The following is a 21238-nucleotide window of genomic DNA, read 5'->3' as shown; positions in this document are numbered from 1 at the left end:
AATCTATGGTTTCAAAGCCTTGCTGATAAAAACATGCTAAACCCATCAACATTATCTTTAGAGGTCCAGTGACAGGGGTGCAGAGTAAAGCATTCACTGTCTCTTTCCTTTGAGAATTTAGGAAATAGCAGAGGATAAAAATTTTAAAAGTACCTGATTATCCAATGAACTTACTTAGAACAAACTCTTCTCTTTAATATTAAGGAAATCACTGACCATGACCTTTAAAAAGGAAACCAAATGTTTAACTAAACTTAAAAGGGAAGAAAGAAGGACCAGATTTGAGTTCACAGGGCTTAAAAATAAAGAAAATAGATTCCTTTTTTCCCAACAGCAATAAGAAGTTATATCAAAAATAAATTATAAATCCCAGCAATCAGGAGACTGATCTCTGTGAGTTTGAGGCCAGTCTGGTCTACATACAGAGTTCCAGGATAGCTAAGGCTACCCAGAGAAACCCTGTCTCAAAAAACCAATAAACAAATAAGTAAGTCAAGTCTACATTACTTTAGAATTCTACGTTTCTCATCACCTGCTGTTAACTCCTTCTCTAAGGAATGGCATACACGTGCTGAAGACACACACTTGCAGCGGAGAGACTGCTTTTTCCCAGTCTCTCTTAGAGTCGGGACCTCAGGCTTCCTTCTCAAAACAGACTGAGAGTGGGGAAAAGAGAAGACTAAGAAAGATATCACTCAGGGCTGTAATGATTCCTGATGGCACATCACATCATAATGATAGAGTGAAGAACAATTGGGAAACAGAAAATGAATTAGTAATTTGGATAATTCCTTTAACCTACAATTTAAAACTGAAAAATAAATTAAAATAATCAATTCTTCTGTATAAAATCTACTCTGAACCCTTGTAAAGGCCCCAATTTCAGTCTTTAGCACCCACATCACATAGCTCACAACCACTTATAATTCCAGTTCGACAGGCTCATTGGAGACCTTGGTTTTGGCAGGCTCTTTACATGCATGTGGAGCAAATAAATTCATGCAGGCACAAATACATACAACCCATAACTTTATTTTAAACCATTAAATTCTACTCTGAAAGCATTATTCCATTATGAGATTTTGAATATATAGTTAACATTGAATCTCACAAATTCTGAATTATATGCAGGAACACAATGGTGTGATAGTGACCAGAAGAAGAAAGAACGGAAATGCAGTCATCACCTAACAAAACAATCTCCCAAACATTCCTTGCTCCAAGTCATGAATTCTCCATCGTAAAACCATGTATTATCTTGGCGCACTCACCCACAGGGGAAAGATAAAAAAGTAAGAAATCCCAAGATTCCTGAATGTCCCCATCACCTGAAACCTGGAGTCCGTCCTTTCTACAGCAGCCAGTTCAGTTCAAGGACCTGTTTCACATGACAGTCCAACTCAGAGCCCGTCTCTACCAAACACAGCACAGTCGCTCATTCCCATAGTCAAATTCTTTGCCCCATACACCTCGCTCCTTCACTAAGCCCTTTTTAACAGCACTTAACAGAAAACACTAACTTCCTTTTTAAAGACTGGTTTTATGTGCCATCAGATCCACTAGAGCTGGGGTTATCAGATGGCTGTGAGCCACCCTACACGGGTGATCGGGACTGAATGTAGCCCCCCAAAACTAATTGTCAATATTAAAATAAAAAAAAAAAAATCCAGCCCATTTTGGCTGAAAAGACGGCTTAGAGGTTAAGAGCATTTGCTGCTCTTTCAGAGAACCAGAGTCCAGGGTCATCTCTAATGCCGGTTCCAGAGGATATGACACCTTCTTCTGGCCTCCAAGGGCACTGCATGCAAATGGTACAAACATACAGCAAGCAAAACACCTCTACACCTGAAATATAATTAATAAAAACTGAAACATTGTTAAAGTCCACCAAAAAAACTGATCATTTCTGTGTGAATTTTAATGTGGATAGAATCATGGAATAACTAGTGTATTCATTACAAACTTTACCCCAGATCCTAGTTTTTAAAAAAACTGATAATCCATTTATTACCAGATACTTAAATAACCTCTCTGTGTAACATAACAACCTTTCATTTAATTTTTAAGGTGGTTTTTATCTTACATCACAAAACATATTACTAAAAATAAGATTATTTTCTTTCTTTCCTCTTTATCCTAATAACACCACACACAAAAAAATCATATTTAAAAATCTGGTTAACTAAGTTATGGACTGTAACAAAATCACACAATCCAACATAATTGCCTTTTAACATCTACAAGTCTATGAAAATGTTAGGAAATTTTTTTATATAACAATAGTCTAGAATATTGTATTGAGATTAAATACTTTAAACAAAAATGCACATTCAACTTTAAATTCTATCATTCTTGGAAATCTTTAAAAGTACCCTCTTACATAGAAATATCAAAGAAAAATACATTTTAAAAATCAATCAAAGGTACTGAAGAGATGGCTCAGATGATTAAAAGCATTGGCTGCTCTTCGAAAGGACCCTGGTTCAATCCCCATCACCCACACAGCAACTCACAACTATCTGTAACTCAAGTTCCAGTAGATGTAACTCTCTCACACAGACATACACACAGGCCAAATACCAACACACATAAAAATTAAATGAATTGATAATTAAAAAAAAAAAAACTAATTAAAAAAAAAAGAAATTATTGTTTCACAGCCAGGCAGTGGTGGTGTATGCCTTTATTCTCAGCACTCAGGAGAGAGAGGCAGGTGGATCTCTGAGTTTGAAGTCAGCCTGGTCTACAAAGTGAGTTCCAGGAAAGCCAGGGCTACAAAGAGAAACCCTGTCTCAAAAAGACAAAACAAAACAAAAAAGGAAATTATCATTTTACAAATTTCATTTATTATTTGGTGATAGTGATACTGTTTAAAATACAAATCAAGTATCTGAACTCTAAATACAAACCGAAACAGCTTCAAAGTCTAAATATTTAATGGCTTTCAGTAAGCCACCACATTAGGGTTGGCAGGTATTCTCTTTTAACTCCAAAATCAAATGATGGTTGAAATAGATGTACTCTCTCGAACCCTGGCTACACTGTCTCACAGTGATGGAAAGAGTAAGAAACACAGACACAGCTAATACATTTTTTGGACGTTTGTCTTTTTTTTTTTTTTCATTTCGAGTTGTCTTTTTTTTTTCATTTATCTTCTTATATTTTAACTTCTGAGAAATTAGTTACAATTTAGAAACCTCAAATAATGCCAAAAGATAACTGACAGAAAAGTGGATATGCTAATACCAATTAAAAACTATTATTTTAGGGCTCAAGAAGATCCTTGCCACACAAGCCTGGCTATCTGAGTTTGATCCCAGAAATCTACATAAATGTGGAAGAAGAAAACAGAGTCAAATTCGTTCTCTGCCCTCCACACACACTGACTCACCCACTCACACTTCACACACACACACACACACACACACACACACACACACACACACACATGATGATAAATATTTTTAAGTGGTTTTTTTTTTTAGGATTCTATTCAATAATAAATATTTTGGCCTCCTAAAAAAGTATAAATCAATATAAATATCAAGTAGATTAAGAGGCACATTTTAATAAACATTTCCTATCAACTGAAAACCCTGACATCTCACTCATTCTGAGACTCACTTCAGCAATCAGTGACTGGATAAAGAAGAAATCATTAAACTTAAGCAATCAAAGAGAAAGAAAAGCTTTCTTGTTTTTCTGCAGGAAGAAACAAAAGCTTGGTATTAACTCAAGGCCAATGGACGGGGCCTACAAGCTAGAAAGCTGTAAGGATTGAGGTTACAAGTAGTCCACTAAAAGCTTTGAAAGCACAAAAAATGACCACCACAAGCACTGACATGAAATAGCAAGTATCCAACATAAATTCTGCAGTCCATGCAATGTTGATGCTTCTGCTGGATTAAAATCGTCTAACTGTGGTTCCCGGCACAGAAACACACCCATCCCCCACTGAGCACAGCCACTTCACAAACCTCTTGAGTAAATAGGAGTATCCAGTGTCCAGGGTGATGGGTGGTCCTGAGGTCTGGAACCAGAGCTGTATACTTTTAGGGGATACTAAGATAAGAACAAAGTGTTTTGTGTTTGTTTAAATCTGAGTCTAGATGTAAAATCTTTGCACCATTATTGGCACAGTTCATAAACTCATTGACTAGGTGAAGTTGAAAGTCAGGATAAATTAAATACATCACAAAAATATTTTGGGACCTTTTATAATCCAAATTAACTAATTCAATTTTCTTAGAAGTTGTCACTACATTTCAAAGGTGCAAATATACTGCAACATGTTTTTACTACCAACAGGAGTTATTTAAATAAAATTATATAAATCACATAAACTGCAACTCAATGAAACAAGACAGCAAAATTAATTCACATGATATCACAATCAAGCATCAACTACTATTTAATACTAATGGCTTTCTAAAAATCCAACAGAAAGAATGGGTTTTATGTTTGTTTTTACTTTATTTTTCCTAGAACAGAAAGCAGGATTTACAAGTAACTGCAAGAAAAGATAAGCAAAGAATAGCCTGACAGAGGCTTCTCTGACTCAATCAAGAGGGTCTGCAACCTGAGCCAAAGGGCACAAATTCCTCCTCACCATTCAGACCTTCAATGGTGTGAGGGAGGAAACAGCTGAAGGGAGAAATGTGCAAATTCCTAGATTTAGTAGCCAACTAAGTTCTTTTCACCAAATACCCAATAAAAATAAAGTCAACACTATGAATGAATTTTGGCTGTAGTTTTAACCAATTCTAAAAACAGGAATTTTTTTTGAACAATGAAAAAGACTCATTCACTTTAACATTCACGATTTCCAGTGAACCAACCATGTTAGGCGTGTGTCTGTAAGATTGGATCTAATTAAGGTAAAGTAGTTGCGGAAAAGCATAATTACGTGGCAAGCACCAGTTTTTCTATATTGCATTGAAAGCATACTTAGGGAAAATCTTATATAAAGTTTTTATCACTGGCCTAAGTATTTAAAGTGATAGATACAACTATGCTGCCACACCTTCGTTACTGACTGACCTAAAGAAAAGTCATTTGATATATGTTAAAATGAAAGAATTTAGGCATTGTAGGATCTATAAACATCCGAGTCATTATTATTACTAATTGAAGGAATTCATTGCTAAGTGAAGGAAAGAAAAGTCTGGCCAAAGTAAAAGCCATTTGAAATTTTACATGAAATCTTTATATCCTGTAACACAAACTATAAATATAAATAAAAATCTTAGAGTGATTAGAAAATTAATGGTATTTTAAAATAGAGTACTACTTTAAGATTAACAAAAGTCACAGGTTTATGCTAAATTTTATATTTAAAAGAAAAATGTCATAATAAAAGACTTAGAAGACAACCAGTAAAAACAAGGTATACTGTTAGTGCCAAAATAAATTGGCAAGATCTAGTTTCTCTACATGAAATCTAAAAACTACACTTTAGAAGATTTTAACAACAGTGTATTTAACTCAATATTTTTTAAGAGCATGCGTGTGTGTGTGTGTGTGTGTGTGTGTGTGTGTGTGTGTGTGTACTTGATTCCACGTGCCTGGAGTCCAAATCTATCCGAGCCTCTGAAACTGTAAGAAGGTGTGAGCTGCCATGTGGGTCCTAGGAACAAATCTGAGTCCTCTCTCTGGAAGATCAACAAGTGCTCCTAACCACTGAGCTATCTCATCTCTCCAGCCCCTGAATCTGGCTTTAAAAAAAAAAAAATTTTAAGGTTTACTTTTTGTTGTTTTTGCTTTTGAAGCGGGTTTTTACTATGTAACCCAGACTAGCCTGGAACTCACTATGTACCATCTTAGGATGGTCAGAAACTCATTATGTATCCAAGGCAGGCCTGGAACTTGGTGAAATTTCTGCCTCAGCTTCGAAAGTGCTGGGATTATAGGCATGAATTAATATGCCGGTCCTAAGATTTGTTTTCTATCAGTTATTCCCAAATAAAATTAGCAGAGCCCTTTTTTAAAAGATAGTTTTATTGTTTTTTAATTATGAATATGTGTAAGTGTGTACAGGTGCTCATGTAGGCCAACATCATCACATCCCTTAGAGCTGGAGTTAGAGGTAGCTGCCTGATGTGGATGCTGGGAATTGAACTCAGCTCCTCTGGAAGTGCAATGCATGCTCTAAACCACTGAGCCATCGCTCCAGCCCAAGGACCTGGAGTGGTTAAGAGCCTTTCAATCTGACTTTGTAAACAACAAAATGAATGGTAAACAAGAAAAAAAATAAACTCTTCCTTTTATGAGAAATAATAAAAAATTTTATTGAAAAGTGTGCCAAATGTATGTGTGTGAATGTAGTAAATATGTGTGGAGTATGTGTGAACATGTGGGGGCCAGAAAAGGATCTGAGGTGTCCTGCTATGTCAATGACCTCCTTATTAGGGACAGAGTCTTTCTCTGAGCCTGGAGCTAGGTTAATGGCCAGTAAGCCTCAGTGTGATACTCTACTTCCCACGGCACTGTGCTTACAGGTGCACAGGACCTTGCCTGGCTTTTTAAGTGTGTGCTGGGATCAGAACTCAGGTCCTCATACTTCTATCTACTAACCCACCTCTATAGCCCAAAAGTATGCCAAAACTTTAGAGAGATAGATAGATGGATGGATGGGATGGGGTGGGAGGGAGGGAGGGAGGGAGGGAGGGAGGGAGGGAGGAAGGAGGAAGGAAGGAAGGAAGGAAGGAAGGAAGGAAGGAAGGAAGGAAGGAAGGAAGGAAGTAAGTCAGGGAGCAGAATCCTCTAATATATCACTCAACAGTGAGTGCTTTACATTTAATGACTAGCAAAGACTATGGAAACAGAAAAACTAAAGAAGCACAATTTTTTAGTGTTCTGTTCACTGTAGTATTGCTATGAATTGACACCATGACCAAAGCAACTCATAAAAAGCAGAGCATTTAACTAGAGGCTTGCTTACAGTTCAGAGGTTTAATTCACTATCATCGTGGCGGGCAACATGGAAAACACATGGCTCTGGGGAGACACATGCTGATCCGAGGGCTGAGAAAGAGAGACAGTGGACTGGGCATGGGCTTTAGAAACCCCAGGGACACACTTCCTCCAGCAAGACCACACCTCCTAATCCTTCAAATCCTTTCAAATCATGCCACTCCCTAAGTACTAAGCATTCAAATATCTGAGCCTGTGGGGCTATTCTTATTCAAACTACCACACAGAGTACTCATTTTCTTAAAATAAGTATGTACCTGTGACAAGGAAACACAGTCTTCTTAATTCAGTATGAATAAGCCTAATCATAACCTGAGTCATGTTAATAAGGTAAGCCATGAGTTTATACTGTATGGAAAAGGATTATAAATCAGTTAAGAGTAAATTCAGTCCCAGCACTCGGGAGGCAGAGCCAGGCGGATCTCTGTGAGTTCCAGGCCAGCCTGGTCTCCAAAGCGAGTTCCAGGAAAGGTGCAAAGCTACACAGAGAAACTCTGTCTTGAAAAACCAAAAAAAAAAAAAAAAAAAGAGTAAATTCAGTAAAATACATACAAACTGATCTCTCCTTTCCCTCATGTGATGGTAATTTACTAAAGAAAAATACCTACAAAAAAAATGGAAGTCAATATGAACTTTATTTGACAAAGGATACTGAAATATATATATATAGTCTTACATGAGACAGGTTAAAGGAACCTAGCCAGTCAGCCAGTTAAAACAACATAGAGAGGGCTAGAGAGATGGGTCAGAGGTTGAGAACAGTGACTGCTCTTCCAGAGGACATGGGTTCAATTCCCAGCACCCACATGGCAGCTCACAACTGTCTGTAACTCCAGGATCCAACATCCTTACACAGACATACATGCAGGCAAAACACCAATGCACATAAAATAAAAACAATTAAGTTATTTTTTTTTAAAAAAAAGACACCAGAGATGAATAATTGGTCAGCTGAAGAGTCCAGTGACTATAAACGGGCAAAAGAAGACTCCCTGAAGCCGGGCGTTGGTGGCGCACGCCTTTAATCCCAGCACTCGGGAGGCAGAGCCAGGCGGATCTCTGTGAGTTCGAGGCCAGCCTGGACTACCAAGTGAGTTCCAGGAAAGGCGCAAAGCTACACAGAGAAACCCTGTCTCGAAAAACCAAAAAAAAAAAAAAAAAAAAAAAAAAAAAAAAAAGACTCCCTGAAATGATGGCAATGTTCCACACTATGAGGAGAGTAGTGGTTATACAATTTGTCAAAGCTCATTTAAGCATGTGTGTGTGGAAGGGATCCATAAATGTTAGTGAATATATAAACTGTGGTTCAAAAACAGTGATGAAACAAAAATATAAAATTCATGACATAAGTGTAATATCTTTTGAAAAACATCATGTTCAAATAAAGATTAAAACTATAATCTGGTATTGTTTAAAAGCTTTAAATTACTTTCATAGATATGATGTCATCTTCAATGGAATGAACCTTACCTCTCTAAAATAGGAGATTGCACCAACCACGTTTTCATCATGTGAGCACTGAAGCTATGGAGTGACTAACCAAAATACTGAAGACCACCATGTGGCACCCAAGACTCCCAAACCCACAGGTTCTCCTCACTAACACCACACAATAAACGATAAATGCTGAGACCTTTTCATCTGCCAAACTATTAAGTCTTCCATATATGGTAACAATGAATCTGCACAATATCCCTATACAAAGTATTACATTAGTGTCCCAAATTATCTTATATTGACAAATAACTTCCTTCCTACCCAAATATCCAATGAACTAAGACCAAATATTGGGTTATTTAATCAGTCTATATCATTCTATTAGTCTATGTTCTTGTCATACACAAAATTAAATAATTAACAGCATACTGAAAAATAATCTCAATATACACACCTAAAAACCAGGTAAAAATCCCACAGAACAACAAATTATTAAAACAAAAATATCTACATGTCAAGTTGTTTCCAAACCTCAGTTTCCACCCTGATACTTCCAACAGTTTATATACATTTTGGATAAGGCCTCGCTCTATCGCCTAGCTAGGCTTGAACATCTCGGTCCCAGTGATCTTCCTTACCCTCTCAAGCTGCTAACTATAGGTGTGCTATATATGAAACAATATTACTTACCATAAAACTGTTATACATTAAACAATATTAATTATTATAAAACTATGATTAAAAACTTTCAAGTTCACTGTAATAAAAATTAAGCTATCAATATTATGCAACATATTTTACCAAATTTTAAAGAATGTTTAACGAAGACCAATTCGGAAGCTGGAGAGATGGCTCTTCACACCTTTGCCCCCTAAGAATAGCGTCAATAGGCATGAATCTCCATGCTCTGCAAAAGACTTGTTTTTACCTACTATACTGAATATGGGCTAAGAAGTGTTTAAATTTTCATGAAATCCAAAAGCTCAGAGGTAACTGAAAGGCATATTAGATATCACTAGATAAAGTGAGTTGTTACCTAGTTAGTTATTTTTTAATGTGTTTTGAACAGTCATTTAAAAGGCATGCACAAGGCTCTGGGCTCATTAAAAGGGGAAAGAACAGGAGAAGGGAGAGCAGAAAGGCAGGGAGCAGAGTGGGAAATGGAAGAAATGCAGGCACATTCTAAACAGGTACCCAACTTACTTCTCAATTAAAATGAAATGCAGGCACATTTTAAACAGGTACCCAACTTACTTCTCAATTAAAATGAAATGCAGGCACATTTTAAACAGGTACCCAACTTACTTCTCAATTAAAATGAGAATGACTAATGGCCAATTTTTTTTTAATTTTAAGTATATTTCAAAATCAAAAAGGAAATAATATTCAGTGTCTTTCATGTTGCATTAAAAACTTGCCAAATGTTGCCTTAAATGCCTTTAAACAACAATACAGCTCTAAAGGATTGTAGCTGATCCAATTTTCTGATTGGTAAACTAAGAAAATTTAAGTTAAAGTTTTGGGAAAAGTTTTGAAAGTTTTGGAAACTTCCTTTTTTCTTTTTCTTGACAGTTTCACTATGTAGTCCAGGCTGGCATCAAGCTTAAGATCACTCTTTCTCAGTTCTGGGAACACAAGCCACCACATCCAGTGAGATGTTTTTAAGATTGGTATTTGGGACTGAGGACTTAACACTGTGGTCGAGTTTGCTTAGTGTGCCCAAGGGCCAGGGTTTGGTCTTCACATCAGGAGGGGGAAGAGGCATGTTAAACAGCCTTGAAAACAATAATCACATATATTTAGCATGTGAAAAATATAATCATGTCAATGTATATATGACAAAAGTTAAATGTCATTCATTAGCAACATAATATTAGGAAAATGCCCTGAAATAAGAAAACACTGAAGTAAATGTCTTCATATATTATTAAGATCAACTATGTTTGTTTGTTTTGAGACAGGATCTCACTCTACATTGTTGGCTGGGGTCAAATTCAGAGATCCTCTTGCTTCTGAGATCAAAGGTGTGTGTCATCCTGTCAGGTTTAAATATTTTTAAATCCTTTCAAATGTTTGAGGTTTTTAAAAAGATGTAGTTATTTATTTTTATTTATGTGTACATGCAAAATACACAGAAGCCAGGAGGTCAAAGAGAATGTCTGATCCCCTGAAGCTGCACGTCAAAAATGGGCTGTAAGCTACCAGACGTGGGTACTGATAACTGAACACGAACAGCAAGTTCTTTTATCATCTGAGCATTCTCTCCAACAGTTTAATATTAAAATACAATGTTGACTAACCTGGGCACAGCACTTAAATGTTTCATTTGTTTAAATATCAGTTATCTTTAAATACCTAATAGAATGTAATAACACTTTTTGTTACCATAATTTTTTTTTCTGTTTCCTTGTTTGTTTTGGACAGGCTGTAGCACACGCCAGCTCTCCGACATTAGACCCCTGATGCCCCTGCTTCCACTCCCCTGGAACTGGGATTTCAGGCATGTATGAGTACACTCAGCCATAATTACTTTTAATTCTTTAATTTCCATTAGTGAGGTGTTTCCTAAGCCAAACAATAAGAGGAACATGAAACATATTAAACTTCTGTAATGCAAATATTTGTATTATTTGTGAAGATGAAAATATAAAGACTATACAAGGAAAATAATCATAACTCTCAGGACCTTTGGAGCAGGCAGTGCTCTTCACTGCCCAGCCAGCTCTCCAGCCCAGAAGATGTCTTTTGTTGTGTTTTGGTTTTGTCTTTGCGAGGGTGTCCGAGTCTCTTGGAATGAGACTTACAGACAGTTGTGAGCTGCCTGATGTAGGTGCTGGTAACAGAACCTAGGTTCTTTGTAAGAAGAAAAAATGCTCTTAACCCTTGAGCCATGTCTCAGGCTTTAAAAAAAAGTTTATATTAAAATTTTTATGTCATATTCAATGGCAAAGAATCCCAAACATACTAACACGTAACCTGTGAAAAGCATCACCAGGCATATATGCTGCGAAGAGGTCAGGAAGAACTATCTATCATATCCAATTGATCTTGTTTTCATGAGTGAGATAAAGACTTGGGAAATCAGTATCAAAATCTATATAAAGAAAAATGTACACATCAATATCAAATTACTTAATTACCACGCATTTCCTCTAAAATCTTCAATCATACTTAACTCTTATTAAAACCTTGTATTTTGAAAAAAAAAACAAATGCCAGTGACCCTGTCCAGGCAACTAAAACATGTTTCTACCTACAATCTGATCTTAGAGGTGATTTTTTTAAAACATACTGATATAAAGAAGCTGATAGGAGTATAGTTATTGGCACTTACAAAATAACTGTATTCTAGTTTGATCAATTTTAATAGCAAGACCCTTGACCAGGATTACTTGTACTTCAATTGGGACAAATCTTCGTGCTCTGCATTGGATTCTTGAGCAGTTCCTATTAGATGGGGACATAAAGAGCTCAGTAACAAAATGCTTGCCTAGCATGCATAAGCTAAAAAAAATGAAATGTGACAAAATTCACAAATTTAATAGTTATCCATTGTTAGTTCTTCATAAAATATGTTACTGAACATCAATGATAAATTATTAACATGAGTCAGAATACATAGAATACATTTTCTTTTTTCTTTCTTCCTTCCTTCCTTCCTTCCTTCCTTCCTTCCTTTCTTTCTTTCTTTCCTTCTTTCTTTCTTCCCTTCCTTCCTTCTTCTTTTTTTTTTATTTTTCGAGACAGGGTTTCTCTGTGTAGTTTTGGTGCCTGTCCTGGATCTCACTCTATAGACCAGGCTGGCCTCGAACTCACAGAGATCTGCCTGACTCTGCCTTCAGAATGCTGGGATTAAAGGTGTGTGCCACCACTGCCTGCCCTCATAGGTGGATTTTCTAACCATAAAAACATGATCACTTAAAACACGTTCACAGTAGAAATCACATGAAGATTGTCATTTTAATCCACCAATGGTCACTATCTATCAACAGTTGAATCTCACCCCTTTTAGCTATGTTATCTAAAGACAAGGGAAGCACACCCCTATGTACATGTCCAACTTCAGGATTTAGATATCACAAGAACTACAAGTTTAATTAATGTCAACAGATTTTAAATACAATCATATACCTAATTTACAGAGCTACATCTAAAATTTAATACAAAGAACTGCCTATCAAAACAACTCAACTGCTATGAAATAAAGAGGATATGCAGTTCTTTGTAGGAAATATCTTTAAGAAATAAAAAATTCTTGGGTCCCTTGGCATCAATTTTAAAGATTAAGGACCCTTAAAACCATTTATTTTGATTCCTCAAATACATAATATTAAAAATGTGCTCAGAGGGCTGGAGAGATGGCTCAGCGGTTAAGAGCACTGGCTGTTCTTCCAGAGGTCCTGAGTTCAATTCCCAGCAACCACATGGTGGCTCATAACCATCTGTAATGAGATCTGGCACGCAGACAGAACACTGTATACATAATAAATAAATCTTTTAAAAAAATGTGCTCAGAATACTATGGTACATATACTTTAGGGTACAAATAAGTCCAGCAAGATGGAGCATCAGGAAGCCAAGGACACTGAGCTCAACACCTTCAAGTTAGAGTGAGAGAGTCAACTCCACAAAGTTGTCCTCTGATCTCTACAACAGCACTTCAACACACACACCATATACACATCACCCCAGACACACAAAAATAATAAACTATCGTAAAAAGCCAACCTGACATAAATACTTCACGGACACTGGTCTAGCTGAACATTTAAAATTTCTAATTATGATTTATATATATTCTTATATAGCAAACTAGTATTAAAATATAATGAAGGAATTTTAACCTAAAAAATTGACATGCATTTTAAAAATGTTTATATGGTAAAATTAATAGCTAGATTAAAAAGCATTTTTTAAATGTTATATAATAGTCTGGAATCACAACCTGATTGTACAGGGATGTCCACAGTTCCCTAAATACTTCATTTACAACCATCTAACTTTTACTTTGTCTGACTAACATCAGCAGGAATTCTGACTTCTCCAATGTAATACTTCACATAATGCATAATCTATTTGTCAGTCTCAATTTTAAAAGCTAAGAGTCTTCATTTAAGCACTGTGCTTTCACATGTACAGAGGTATATGAGGGTATACTAAAAAGCAGTGTTTATAATATAGAAACTGCAATAGAATTTGAAGTTTCCCAGCAATACATTTTTAATTCAATGTACACAAAAATGTTAATCTCATATCTAGTAAATAGTTTAAAGTGGATACTTCATAGGTCTAAGTGCTCACACTGCTTAACAAAATGGCTAGTATTTTAATATATTTCTATTTCTTTTTAAAATATATTTTAAAACCCAAATAAAACCAAATTATAACAAGGTGTGATCAAGCAAAAAAAATAGTGCTATTTTTTCATTTATCATCTATAAAACAAATTTATGACATCGTAAAGAACAATTTAACAACCTAAAAAAGGTTGAAAGGGGAAGAAGAGCCCAAGAAAATAATTTATCAATTTTAGTTATTCAATCTAAGAAAATTTCAAAAAGAAAAAATACATCAGAATATGCAATATAAACGTAATAGGCTCTACCCAGGCTCCTATTACTATTTAAATGTTCCACTTCACAGACTGTGCCTATCCTTCCACTGTGGACAGCCAGGCCTTCAGGAAAGGAGAAGACAAACCCCACGGCAAAGGCAGCCAGCCAAAGCACCGGAGCACAACAGGTTAAACTGCACGGTCTCCTAGGCTCCGCCTGGCTATAGGTGCATTTAAAATGGTCTTCCTTGGGGAGTGCGGGTGTAAACGTTACCAAGAACAAATAACACAGTATCAAACTTTTAGCAGAGTAACTTCAGTATTTCAGACATGGATCCATTCCAGTCAACACGCAATGTACAATTCATTCAGTTCCTTTTAACTTAGATAGTAAGCCACATAAACATCTTTACTCATAAGCCTTTCTGTCCATGGCCTCAGCAGAGAATTTTTATTTCCTTTACTTGCAAACTGTAAACTCTTCTCAACTCTGAAGCAATTAGTTAATAAAAATGAATTTACGAGGAAAAGGTATTTATTGTTTCCTGGGGAAATTTTTTTAATGGGAAACAATGATCTTCCCTTTGGTATTTAAGCATTTTAAAAAACTATAATGCAATTGTAGAAATTTACCATGTAACCAACTATCAGGTTTTAAACAGCCTTTGGCTATTTTTTTTTTTTCTTTTTTTAAGTTCAGTCTCTTTTTAAAGAGAGAGTATTCCTGGATCAATAACCTAAGAGGGAACAGTTCTTAAAGGTGTGGTTACCAAGAATCTTTTCTGGCATTTCTTTAAATCCACTCTTCATTATCGATTTTCTATTTCATTTTACTATAAAACCCAATTATTTTGACATAAACCTGCAAGTGATGACGGATGTTCAAAATCAAGGGTGGTACTTGTCGTTAGAGCTATCTACACAGAGTACCTGCACTTTCCTACGACGAGCAAATTGGCTTTTTAAAAACTTTCAAGGATCCACGGGTGCCTCTTCTTGCATTTCCCATTCATTCATTAGGCACAGGCAATATGAAGTCAATAATACTGGATGCTAGATTTCATTGTCCAGTGAAGGGAAGGTTTATTAAATAACATCAACCCAAGCCCAATCAGGGAAATATCTGACTCTACTTCCTATTTAGAAAACATATCCTAGAAGGAATTCGTACACATGCCCTAAAATCTGGACAATCGCCCAATTTTAACTAATATTTTCATTTTTCAATATACTTAGTGCATTTTTTATGTCTATTAACATTATTACAGACCAACTCCCACACATGGAACCAGGCAAAGAGGGGATTAAGAAGTCTGGCTTACTTGGTGTACAAATACATCCACTGGGATATCCAAGGGGTTTCCCTCTCGGTTTATCATGGAGATGAATCCGAATCCCATGCGCACATTGAACCACTTACAGTGGCCAGTTCCGTGCAGAACCTGGGATTCCTCCTCGGCCAGCTCAGGCAGCTTTTCTGGCTCTTCACCTTTGCTTGCCCCGCCTGACATGGAATAGGACAAAAAGTCGGTTAGCCTGCATTTCTACATTGTGCTTAACGGAAAAAAAATTTTTTTTTGCTTGTGAGAAGAAGAGAAGCTAGAAAACAAAAAGTTGGTAAATGTTTTCCTTCTTTAAAAAATATCTAAAACGAAAAGGGTTAAAAGCAAAACCAGGGAGAGGAAGCCACGGCGGGCGCTGCATCGCTCACACCAGCTTCCACGTTTCTGCACATCCGCACACTTTTTCATGTATCTCCGTTGCTCCTCCGTAACATTCTACAGTTACATCCTGTGACACTTCACTCACATACTGCTGACCTAATACTATTCCAATCTGCACAGAGTAATTTTCCAGCGAGATTGGCTTTTCTAGCAAGCAGGAAGAGAAAAGAGAAACGCTGAGGAGGGCTGGCTGCTGGTTAATGCACATGCGGCGGACGGGAATCCCGGGTTATTTGCAATGTGCATTCATTCCCCTCCCCCTAACTTCCAATTAAAGTTGGGGTAGAATGGGGGAGGGGGCAGGTGTATAAAAGTTTTCTTGGTCTCACTAACTGAAACTACGCGTAATCGCACGCACACAATTCAAACAATAGCCCCCTGAAAGCTTTTCAAGTTGTGAATCGGTGTGGGCGGTACAAAACATTTTGGAGATCTGTAACAATAGGTTTTTGCCGAAGCCCCATGGCACTATGAGGGGGTGGGGAAGTAATGCCCAGTTATTAGGGTAAAGGGGGACAGGCGAGAAGAGGTGAGAAACTGGGTAGTGGGGAGAAGCTGGGGAGAAAAGAAGAAAGAAATCAGAGTAAAACAATAGAAAAGAAAATTAACCTTCGGCCATGTTGCCCCACCGGCCCTCAGCTTCAAACTCGAGAGATGAAAACTTTCCCTTTGGACCGGAGTGATCTTCAGCATCCGTCTAACATCTTGATTTTGTGCGATCACAAATTTAGTTCGCATGGTCTAATGTGCTTTCCTTCTTTTGATTTTTTTTCTCTTCTCTCTCCAGTTTCTGGCCCCCTGAGCACACGTGACTTTGTCAATTACATGCTTTCTTGCTACTAATTTCACCTCGGATCCTTAAGGGGCTGGCAAGAGGAAGAGATAACCAATCGCCATTTCATCTGTGCTGACATCAAAATAATTTATGAATGAACACGGAAAACTCAAACATGTTATCTTAAAGGCGATTTGGGACGCTTCTTTATGATTAACCAGAATGCTAATTTTGTACTGTTTAAACACAAGGAAGGGTCCTTGTGAATTGCTGGTTTGGAAAAGCGACAGTCCGTATTTGTGCACACGCGTGCTCCACACACAAGCCTCTAATCTCATAGGGGGAGCCATTTAAATAAAGCAACTGACGTTATGATTCCCCACACACACACACCCCACAGGCAATCTGCTATTCCATAGCACCAAACCACCTAAGGGACGTTAATTTAATATTTAATTCGTGGAAGGAAATATGTAATTCCTAAGCCCAAATTTAAATTTAATTAACCATTAACTTCAGATATTGGTAACATAAACCTACCAAAAGGCAAAAGCACTCCTAATTCCAATCTGAAATTCTCTCAAATTTAAAATAAAATCCTACTGGGAAAAAAATCGCTACAAATTTCCTAACAAATAATGCTGCTCGTTTCAGAATATTTTTGAGAGGTATAGTAAGAAATTGTACTTCACAGGTTTCTCTGCCATCTCTTTCCGGGGGAGGAGATGTGATTGATGACTTCCTAAATAACAGCCCAGTTTTCCAGCCTAACGTCGAGTGAACCTCAATCAGTGGTGATTGTTCCCCAAGAGCAGGAGACTCGGGGCGGAGGGGGAGGGGAGAGGCGTGGGGAGGTGAGGAGAATGCGGGAGGCTGCCGTACACGAAATAGCCTGCATTGCTGGCGCGGGGAGAAGGCACATGGGGAAAGGTAAATCGGGGTAAGATGAACTGGACCCTGACATCTTACAAGTCACTGCCAGCAAGCAGAACGGTCAAATAAACGAAACTATAACGAGGTGGGCTCCTCCGTCCCTTCTTGTTGCACCACCCCCACTCCCACCCCCCACCCCCGCATCAAAACACTTTTTGCTTTTCACACTGGATTTATCGTGTTTATAACAATATTAACCACCTTATTGAATATTTTAAAATATGACATACTATATATTAACTAGAAATGCCTCCTTTCTTTAAAATAGGCAATGTTACCGTTTTGAAACATTATAAGGCTTCCACCAGTCTTTGGCTGCCCCATCCCCCACTTTCTTAAACAAGCAGTTTACAGAAAAACTGTAGATACCACTTCCCTTCTTCAAAGCCACCAGCTGACCCTCCCCCACCATGCCGGCACCCCCTCACCCCATCTCTCCAAGTAAGCCCACATTCTAACAGTGCTTCACACAAACTAAAATGTTGGGATTATGAAAAATCCACGTACACCTATTAAAAACCCTTCTCATACTGAAAAACTAAAAACAAATTTAAACTAATTGGCTCAGATCTGAAAATAATCAGTGCATAAAGAAATTATTTTCAGCTGTTAGTGATAAATGGTGTCAATCAAAACTGATCAATTTGGAAAGATTTTTTTTTTCATCTGTTTCTTTCTTTTATTGTTCTCAGGAAGGAGGCAAGCTTTTATTTATTTTGAGAAAGATAACAATGTGCCAGCTGGTGGAGAGAAAAAAAACTAAAAATCCAAACGATTTTCCGAGTATAAAAAGTCCCACATTCTGAAGAGGTTGTTTGCTAAAGCATTTATTAAACTCTATTTTAATAACAAAAATGGATTACTACCAACGTTGTTACAATATATAATTCTGAATGTATTTTTTTTGTAATTTAAGGAATTACTTTAAAAAATCTACTATCAAATAACCTGAATATGTATTCATGTAAATTGGGATAGTGCAAAAGTATCATAAAATTAACAGGCTTGTAAATTTTGGGTTGTTTATGGTAAATTACATTTTATCTACAAGTTTGTTTTATTTGTAAGGGTTTACTATTAAGAATCAAACAACAATAAGTGGATTATGAGTCCTTGCCTTCTTAAATTTGACAGATTTCAGATATATTGATAGTATGTATAAAGTAGGAACACCACTGCTGAACTACATTGGATAGTACAGTTATGGGATTCACAGTTGTGCCTGATTAGGGGCCTCCAGTATTCAAAGCATTAAGGTAGGGTTCACCAGACTGGTCACTGGTGTCAGAGGTTATCAATCCATTCATTTCCTGAGAGGGACATCAGCCTTTCAAGTTATGTAGAAGGCTTTTCCAACTGGGAACCCTGAGAAAATCTCTAAAATTCATTCACAAAGAATTTTAAGGCACAACCATTTACACACCTTGGGGGTGGGGATAAGAGGGGGAAAGAGAGGGAAGAGAAGGCTAGAAAGCAGGAAGGAAGCTGGGAAGGGGGAGAAAAGGAGGAGACACACAATCTCATCAACTCAGGACTACGGCACTGTCTTTTAAGTAGATTATTCTTGCCTGCCCCTTCCCCAAATCTTTTGAGCCTTTTTATAAACTGACCATAAGCTCTTAAGGCTCAGAATGCTTCTTTCACATAAAATGGTTCTTATGAGTCTCCTACAATGCTTTTCAATTTGTCACCTTCTCAAGTCTTCTGGTTTTAATTTTTTTCTCATTTCCTACTTGTTTTTAGTGCCAGAAAGACCTGCGTTTGAATAAATGCATGTTTTAAACCTTCAAAAGCCAAATGTTTCACAGCTTGATTTATCATAGCTCTTCCAAAATGTCTTTAAAATTAGCTCAAGTCCTACACTGGCTCCTCAACTCAACACAGGAGGGAGGAGATGAAAAGCAATCTATCATGTGTCCTTCGGTTATCACACTTGGGGTTTCCAACTTTTAAAGGTGGTACACATTTTCTCATCTGAACCACTCCCCAACACCACAATGCAAGGACCTCCATCCTTGCTCACTGTTAGTCCCTGTATGACTTCTATTAAAGCATGAACAGTGCTTTGGTTGTTTTGAAAACTGTGAGGGGCTGTGGCACAGCTGAGACTCTGTCTTGTTCTCTAGCTCGGCAGCTAGCACCTTTCTGTGCGGCTCCTGCCCCCAGGGTTCCCAAGCCCGACTCCAGGACCAGCCCTTCCTTCTTCCAGCGACCTGCTCACCACCTTTCATTCTCTGCCCCTTCACTCTGTATGCCTTACTCCACCAACTCCCCTCGAGAAATCCAGGCATTCCAAAGAAAGCTGCTGCTGTCTTACGAAGGCACTTTTACACATCTGTCACTGTGCTCCTCAAAACAAACAGAATCCTTATCTTCACCACTAGGACAAACATTAGCCCCAAACTAGACTTTTTACTTAATTTACGCATGTATCGTTTATAATTTGACCTCTTTATCTATGAGGTGCCAGAACATTGTAAATCTAAGCAAGGTCCAGCGGAGACTCCAGAGAAACTCAGAAAGTGACTGCCCCCGCCCTGCCCCCACCGGCCACGCTTAAAAGGAGCAAACTGCGAAGCTTGCAGTTGGGAGCTGGCAAGCAGCGAACACATCCGCAGCGCCTTTCTCATTTGGAAGGCGGAGGGCGGGAGGGACTCCAGGCCTGTGGATTTGGGGAACCCATCTGTTCCGCGTGATCTTTCCCGGGCAGCTTGGGCAAAGGCTATCGACCTGCCCGTCTCGGAAAATCGATCCGATTCCACCCACTGCCTGCATTTCTGCGAAGTGCTGGGAGTGGATTTAAACAGGGAGGCAGAGGAAGCCAGCCCGACTGAGCGAGTCAGCAGAGGCACCCCAGAACCCGAGGGTGTTTGTTTTTGTTTCCAAAAGCAAAATTCCGGTCTCATTCAGTTTTTTCTTTTCTTTATTTTTTTTTTAAACTGGAAAACAAAAATGCAATTTTTCTTTTTAGAGTTACTCACAGTTGTCAAAAAATCTCTTAAAATTTTTCTTAAATGTCCTTTGAACTATAGTGCTAGGGGACTATTGTAGAAACAGAGGAACTCCTTACCATAAATCTTAAGATTTTTTTGTTCAAATTACTTTTATATTTCAAAAACAAGGTATTTGTAAAGGTTTTTGTCAGGTACTTTTGCTGTAAAACAAAATTTAGAACAATAAAATTCATAAACAGGGCATTATTTTAAAGCCATATTTTATAAAATGTTATTTTGAAAAACTAGCAAAATTCCATTATAGTAACATTTTTCTCTTTCCATAAAAAGAAATAAAAATTGAGTATTGCTTTCGTTGCATTTTCTAAGCTACATTCAACACTTGCCTAAAATATGTTAGTTAAAATGGTAACTTTGTGAACAATCCTCTAGTAATAAAAAAGCTCTCCATAATTATTCAGAATAGCACAAAAGACCTTTAATTTGAAAACTGATAGGCACTATTTTCCACGTTTTACTTGTACATGTATGCTTCAGAATTCAAAGACCATTTTACAGTAAATAGAGATGTCTGAGTCCATAAGATGAAAAACAATGAACACATATGCCTTCTCCCTCCCCTAAAATCATTTACAGGTTAATTATTTAAAATCTCATCTCACAAAAACAAATAATCAGCTGAAAAGAGTATGGTCTACCTCTTAGGATTATTTCAATACTTCCTCTGAAGAGTCCACCTAGCACAGCAGACACAGGAAGCTAGAGAAAGGGAGGAGGAAAAGATAGAGGAAGGGCGGTGGGCAGCAAATTCTGGAGAAACACCGCCCAGTCCCTCCGAGCTGGCAGCGCTGGTCACTCACGACATAGCGTGGCTTCAGTTTCCCTGGCA

The 21238-nt window shown here is 37.5% G+C and overlaps 1 protein-coding gene across 5 annotated transcripts in view; it reads right to left on the bottom strand.

Moving 5' to 3' along the window:
* Positions 1-21238, bottom strand: part of Lin28b (lin-28 homolog B) — a 118501-nt gene that overhangs the window by 84399 nt on the left and 12864 nt on the right. For 3 of the 5 annotated variants that reach the window (XM_028861755.2, XM_028861756.2, XM_037200285.1), the window contains one exon: positions 15286-15467. In XM_028861755.2, coding sequence (XP_028717588.1) covers positions 15286-15467 — 182 coding nt within the window. Of the gene's footprint in view, positions 1-15285; positions 15468-16296; positions 17491-21238 lie in introns of those variants that run through there. The other 2 variants (XM_028861757.2, XM_037200286.1) reach the window with 1 other exon arrangement.

The sequence above is a fragment of the Peromyscus leucopus genome, chromosome 8a (assembly GCF_004664715.2).
Source record: "Peromyscus leucopus breed LL Stock chromosome 8a, UCI_PerLeu_2.1, whole genome shotgun sequence".
Classification (NCBI taxonomy): Eukaryota; Metazoa; Chordata; class Mammalia; order Rodentia; family Cricetidae; genus Peromyscus; species Peromyscus leucopus.
This window is presented reverse-complemented; position numbering and strand designations above follow the sequence as displayed.